Below are 7,500 nucleotides of genomic sequence, written 5' to 3' on the forward strand. Positions count from 1 at the left end.
TGTTTATGTTATTGGCTCATAAAAGTGGCAGGTTGAATGTGCTTCATTTTCCTTGCAATTCTTAAGAGAAGTGGACTGCACGTATTCAGGTTTATAAATACGAAATGTACTTGCAGTTGTCTTTATTCAGTGCAGCATGAGCAAGGAACAACAGTGCCAGTTACAAATTCTAAATATATTCAAATACAATATATGCTGTTTACGTAAGTGTCAGACAGTTCCCAATGTAAGTATCTCTCTGTTTAGTAATATATGGAAACTGTAGTTTCCGTAATACTTTTGTATGGGTGTCTGATGTCCCCTTAACCTCTATCTAGTTCACAAAAGTGGGAGAAGGGAGGTAATAGCTCTTCTACAAACTTGATTACTCATTACAGCCAACTGTGCCTCTAGGAGTTTCTGCAGTTACCTCACTGCACCTCTAGGTGTCACATATTGCTTGTTCATATATGCATTATTAATTCCAAAACCATGCTACATACAAGGTATCAGAATATTTTATCTTGAAGCATACATGATGGTAAACAAAACTGAATTCATATTTGACCTCTGTCAAAGAGTACTTGTTAGAACTGTAAGGTAATAACTTAATTTTTAAAGGCTCAAGTCACACCCACTGGGAGTTAAATGTACACATTCAAAAGAGCTATACTAGAGGGAATGTGTTAAAGTAACTGCAAAAGTGTTAGACACATATTAAACATTACTTAATGTATATTTCTCACTTTTTGAAGCACACTTAATTTTATTTCCAGTTATACCTGTCATGTTAAAGGTACAACTGATTTTGAAAAAAAAAATTATTGTAGTGCCATGCTCGATTTTTTAGCAAAACTCTCTACTTAGTTATTCTCTATAAGTATACCTACAAAAGGATATCATGGTAGCTACTGGGCAATGGTTTCCATTCACTTGCAAAACATTCTGAATAAGCAAAAAATTATTTAGAAGAGCAGCTTTTCTGATTGTGGTTTTGCTACTAGGTCATCACATTTGTTAATTCTTCAGTGTAGGTTGTTCTGCCTGCAAGACCAAGTTAACAACTTGTTTTTCTAGGAAGTATGACATTCCTTCTGTTGCATGGAACTATAGCAGCAATACACATAAATTTAGGCAGTGAGGCTTTATGGTTGAGTCATTCATGATATGTAGGAGTTTTTGGCTCCAAGAAATTTTTTCAGATGCCATCATTTTCAACAAAGTAAAATGCTGTATAAACCGGGAAAAGCCAAAAGATACAAACATAAGGTAAAGAGATTATATCCAACATCAAGGATTTTGTTAATTACAATGGCTTTTGAAAGTGAGAAATGCACTTTAGTTGAATATTTTAAGAAGCACTGCTTTCACTATTGTTTCTTACAGTACAGTACCTCCAAGTAGTTTTGCTGTCACTAAAGCCACTCTAATTACTTCAGCAAGTTTTAGTGTTACTAAAGTCACAACAAATTAAGAATCCAGTCACACTTTGCATGAAAGCTGACATGTACAGGCAGTCCACTGTTACGGAAGTGTAATATATACTTAATTTGAGACAAGTATGCAAGTATGCTACTGCATAACATTTAAGAAGTTATGCAAATTGCCTATATGGTCCAGTATTCTTGACAATTTCCACTTCCTTGGACGCAGTGAATAAGAATTAAGAGCCACGACTACACAACCAGCTTCAGCTCAAATCACATCATCAAATTTGCAGATGATACAACAGTCACAGGCCTAATCGATAATGGTGATGAAACAGCATACAGGAAGGAGGTGAAACATCTGACTGACTGGTGTGACAACAATAACCTGGCTCTGAACGTAAACAAAACCAAAGAGGTAATTGTAGACTTCAGGAAAAACTGGGTGACACAGCTCTCTCTCACAATCAAGGGAGAAACAGTGGAAAGGGTGAAGAATACCAAATTCCTAGGGGTGTATATTGCATAAGACTTGACATGGTCCATCAATACTAATCACATTGACAAGAAAGCACAACAAAGACTCTAACTCCTATGCAGGTTGAGGAGGCAAATCTCCCATCTTCGGTGCTCACAACATTCTACAGAAGCATCATTGAGAGCACCTTGACAAGCAATATCACAGTATGGTATGGAAACTGCAAGGACATGGATTGTAAGGCCTTCCAAAGGGTAATGAAAGTGGCAGGCAGAATAATAAGGTCCATCCTTCCATCTATACAGGATCTGCACTCTGCATGGTGTCTCAGAAGAGTCACAAAGATTATCAAAGACAATATTTACCTTTCTCAGGGACTGTTCTCCTGCCCGTCTTTGGGAAAGTGCTACAGAAGCAATGTTGCAAAATGACTAGATTCAGACACAGCTTCTTTCCTCAGGTCATCAGACTATTAAATTTGAGTATCAAGGCAAGCCAACAGGTCACCTAGTCAGTAGCCACACAGGCTGACGGAAATATCTTGTTCTTAAAGTGCAATAACTCATTACTAGGTTCTCTCACTTGTACAATAGCTCACTGAATGCTTATTACTCTTGTGCAATAACTAGAAATACAAGGTACATTCCATGCAGTGGACAAAATGGTCTCTGGTCTACCACTGTTTAAGCCTCTAAGTGCAATATCTACTGTGCAATACTAAGTGCTGCTATAGATACACATACAAAAATTGTAATTATGTCCTAGTGCCGTGTCAATGTTAATGTCATATACAGAGTCTGTAGTTATGTTTTTGTGTCAATGTTAATGTCATATATAGAGTCTGTGGTTCTGTTTTTATATTTCTTTTCTTATTTTTTTTTTATATTTTATTTGTCTGCACACTGAGCTCAAGACAATGAAATTTTGTTTAGCCTGCATTCATGTGTAGGTCTAAATGACAATAAAATGTACTTTGACTTTGATTTTGAGTGCAAAATGGAGTCAAATTTGCCTTCTCGGCAGTCTGTAATGTGGCTGTGTAGAGGATATTTAATTTTTTCTATCAGTTTTTACATTAACATTTGTCTTGACATTTGTTCCAGTTACGTTACTAGCATCTAAGTGAGCATACCTCTCAACTATACAGATGTTTGAAGAATGTCCAGATTTTTGCCTTATATTTTTGGTCTGTTTTTCATAAAACTGTGGTTTTCAGGTAAATCAGTGGCACATCATTAAAGATTAACATTAGAAATTAATGACAGTTGAGTTTCAGACTTCATATCCTTCAGAAAATTCATGCTAATGTAAAACCTGTTATTCTATCAACTTTCTAAGTTTGTAAGAGCAATATTTAAAATTGCCCCTATTTTGGAGCCTTTGGCCCACTTTTATTTATGGCTTTGTCCAGATTTCTTGCTCAAAAATGTTGAGAGATATACTAAGCCCCCTGAAAAGTATTTTATCCTAAGCTGTCACTGTCAAAGACCTGACATCCACGTTCCCAATATTTTTTTAGTTGTGTTATTTGGCCTGTACATTTTCTGCCTAAAGGTAATCAAAGAAGTTGGTATGCTGGTTCTGTGGAATCTAAGAAGGTTTTGATACGTTATCATGGATTCATTACTGGCACTCCATGCCCTAACTGAGTATTTTTAAGTTTGCCCTTCAAAAACCATCTTAAGGTATCCCAACAGAGTTTCAGGTCATTTGCTTGTACTGTAACAATTTTAAATATTTTTTTTACCTTCTACTTCAGCCAAAGCTGAAAACTGATGTTTTGACAGTACACTACTAATGTTGACATTCCATTAAACCTCTGGATTATCCTTAGACAGATCTTTCAAGAAATCTGCAGGCAAACTGGTAACGTCATAAATTTCTGTAACAAATGCTCACAATCTAGATTTTCTCACCTGTTACTGGTGAAACGTGTTAATATTAATATAATAACTTGCTGCTCTTCCTACTGCACTGGCAAACTGCACTTTCATTAGTAGTGATGGATATATAGCTTTTTTGGTGTAGTGGTATTTTTTTACTTGTGTGTTTGCTTAATCTAAAGGGGTTGCATGAGACCTTTTTCAGTGATCGTGCCTGTAACATAGTCAATGACCTGCTTTTGGCCTACACAGTAGGTATAATAATTTCAAATTTCTACTTTCTGCTAATCTTCTAATTTACAAATAACCATTGCTGCTACTATTAGTACCACTGCTACTGCTGCTATTACAATTACTTTAGAATATATAAAAAGAGCATTTACATACCGTTCCAGTAACAGGGTCAGTAGCTTTGTAAGCCAAGACTCTTTTCAGATCTAGCGTCTCATCTCCTCTAGTTCCTATCCTTAGGCCAGATGGTGCAGTTGTTATCCATGTACCAGCAGGGATTTCTAAAGTAGTTGTTACTGGAGGCTGGGTATCATTTAATACAACTGATTCAGGCACTTCTGTCTTGGCTGGAATAAGGTTTGTTTTCTTACCTGTAGAGTCAAACATGCAAAAGCATGAACTACTGATTTTATCTCCATTGCTCTCACTTGTACTTCTAAATGTGAACTTTACCATCTACATCACTGAGCTAAATTGACAAATCCTCTCTGTCATGTAGTCAAAAGCCCATTCTGACAAATCCTCTCTGTCATGTAGTCAAAAGCCCATTCTATCTGCAACTCATCTGTTTGCTATCAAAATTTTAAAGCCTTAAATTCAAAGGTAGAAAACTGCACAGTAGCATTAGGTACATAAAAAATAAAATCCATCAAGTACAACTGACTGCACTCATTCAGGCACTTTCGTACCAACTTTTCTGGCAATACTAATAAACACTGTGTAGATGTCAGAATGCTAAAGTAGCACTGTACTTTGACAAAAATTGCTGCTGTAACATTCAAACAGATTCTGGTGTGGTTTTGGTTCCAATACCTGTCCATCTTAAAAACAAACCAATAAAAAATCAGATATTTGGGAGGGTTAACATGAGGAGAGTTGGCAGTAGACCATATAAACAGAACTAACAATATGATCTTTCAATCTTTTGGGAATTATAATGAGAGAATGTTCAAACTTGCATCAAATCCCCTTCAGAATGTGAAAGCCTTGTTCTTGATAAGATTAAGAGGAGAAAATATAATCGGTGAATGCCAAATGTCTTCCCCAAACATTTAAATCTTATAATTACAAAGGAGGCAAGATGACCACTTCTTAGGTCCTGGAATATTTTTATTTCTGTGATCTAAATCAAAATGTATCATAGACAAGAGTTCCAGAGGGTTTAAATAATACAAAACATGAAATTGTGAATGAGATGAGTTCAAGATGAATCAAAAGTGACAGAAAAAAAAGAATATATATATATATATATATATATATATATATATATATATATATATATACTAAAGCAGTCACATATTTTATCAGAGGGGTTTACTGGACCCAGTGTAGTTCCACCAGCACTACAGTATAGGAAGTAATGATTATAGAAAGCACTAAATCTTGCACAGACCCACTGTCCCCATTATCACTGCATTTCTATGGTAGAACTGAAAGAGTACAGTCCTCAGCCATGTCAATCACTGCATGTGACTAAGTTGTGGACCCACATATACTGTCAAGTTCTCCTTGCTGACTTAGGACATGATGTCAACAGAAAACAAAAGGCTGCATGAAAATTCACATGCAGCTGTAGTACATGAGTAAGGAAATGAAACAGACCTATAATATCAGAAAACAATTAATTGTAAAAACAATTACAAAATCATCCCAGACTGGGGACTAAGGGGAAATAAATTGTCACGTGTTGCAAGAGTATCTCTTGAACATCTGTGAGTACTTCAAATACCCTTATTATTTCCAAGAAAAAAAAACTTTTCTGGCAGGTATCACAGATAGGCCTGATTGCAAACTGGCTAGTTATATCTAATTTAAGTGTCAAAAACAGAGGTGGAGACTATGAATAAATACCTTGCAATGCCACTCTTCTGAAGGTCATTCTATTTTTGCAGTTCTGTCAAGTTTGCACTACTTTGTTAAAGTGTATACTAATAAGCAAATAGATGCTTTGTAGATATCCCAGACAAATAAGTGTTACATGTACTAAATGAGCTGCAGACATGGCCACTTCCCCTGAACAGTGAGCCTTCAGTTGGACGTAACAAACCTATGTCACCTTTAGACACTAGACAGCATGAGCTTAAATTCATTTGGCCTGTTTATCCATTGGATTAACCATATCTCAAATAAGAAAGAAATTAATACCTGATCTAGCATTTTATTTGTCTAGTCCTTTAAAAATGAAGTTATGCTTAAATGTGTTATGTGCCTTGAGAGAAGTAAGAAGAAAGGAAAAGAAGAAAACAGAAAGCCTGGTCATGATTCTGAAATACTGTTGGGCTTGAGTACAAGGAAATTAGTATATGGGGGGTTTAGAAAGCTTATGCAACATGAAGACCTGCAGCTTCTCACACACACACACACACACACACACACACACACACACACACACACACACACACACACACACACACACACATATATACATGAACAAACACACACACACACACACACACACACATATATATATATATATATATATATATATATATATATATGTATACTTATATATATATATATATATATATATATATATGTATACTTATATATATATATATATATATATATATATATATTTATTTATTTAAATTTGTTGACTGGGAGTGTCCGACTGGACGTAGGTCCATTTTCAGCGGAGGCCCGGGGAGAAAAGCTTCACAGTTAAAATAAACAGACAGTATTTACATTGGATTACATAGCGATTAACAATTTTACATAGCAATTACTTACAACATATTTACAGATGAAGAACATAGTACATCAGTAGACAACTAGAATCTTTATCTGTGAAGTACATAACAGACATTAACAAATGTTACAATGAGAAGTTCCTGTTGTGTAATAAGTACTTGGCTTATGAACATCTGAGCTTGCTATAATCAAGGTAGTTAGTGGAGTAGAAAGAAAGGTAGTGGTTGGATGGGGTGGATGATATTAGAGTGGAAGTTGCAAGGGCATAGCCAGCATGTTTTTAGGTGCGCTATTAGTAAAGTCTTGAAGTGGGTGCATGATGGTATGGAGGTAATTGTGGGTGGAAGGGCGTTCCATAATTTGGTTATGGTGCAAGAGAATAGTGCCTCACCAACAGAGTTATTGGCTTTAGTGATCTGCAAGTGATTTTTGTTGCTGGATCTTAGTGGTCTGGTGGTGCGATAGGGTTGGAGTAGATTCTGGAGGGATGGGACATTTAGTGGATGGTTTACTAGTTTGTGGGCGAGTGAGAGTTGATACCACTGAAGGAGGTGAGAGAGTTCAAGCCAGCCCAGTTCAGCAAGTGATAGACAGTGGTGACTACGGTAGGATGCCCCTGTGGCGAATTTGGGAATTTTGTTGTAGCAGGTCTCTAGCTTGTTTAGAGCGCATTGCCTTAGGTTGGTATATATTGGAGAGGCATAAAGTAGGGTGGAGATAAGGTGGGAATTTGCTATTGAAATCTTTGCTGCTTTGGTGAGAAATTCCTTATTTCTGTGTAACGCTCCTAGTTTTTTGTGGACTTTTTTTA

The 7,500-nt window shown here is 36.1% G+C and overlaps 1 protein-coding gene across 1 annotated transcript in view; it reads right to left on the bottom strand.

Annotated features, from left to right (window-relative positions):
* Positions 1-7,500, bottom strand: part of SPAG17 (sperm associated antigen 17) — a 3,638,922-nt gene that overhangs the window by 1,243,433 nt on the left and 2,387,989 nt on the right. Inside the window, exon 29 of the mRNA XM_044071485.1 lies at positions 4,155-4,369. Within this exon, the coding sequence (XP_043927420.1) occupies positions 4,155-4,369 (215 nt within the window). The remainder of the gene's footprint in view (positions 1-4,154; positions 4,370-7,500) is intronic.

The sequence above is a fragment of the Protopterus annectens genome, chromosome 5.part0 (assembly GCF_019279795.1).
Source record: "Protopterus annectens isolate FY-2018-M chromosome 5.part0, PAN1.0, whole genome shotgun sequence".
Classification (NCBI taxonomy): domain Eukaryota; kingdom Metazoa; phylum Chordata; order Ceratodontiformes; family Protopteridae; genus Protopterus; species Protopterus annectens.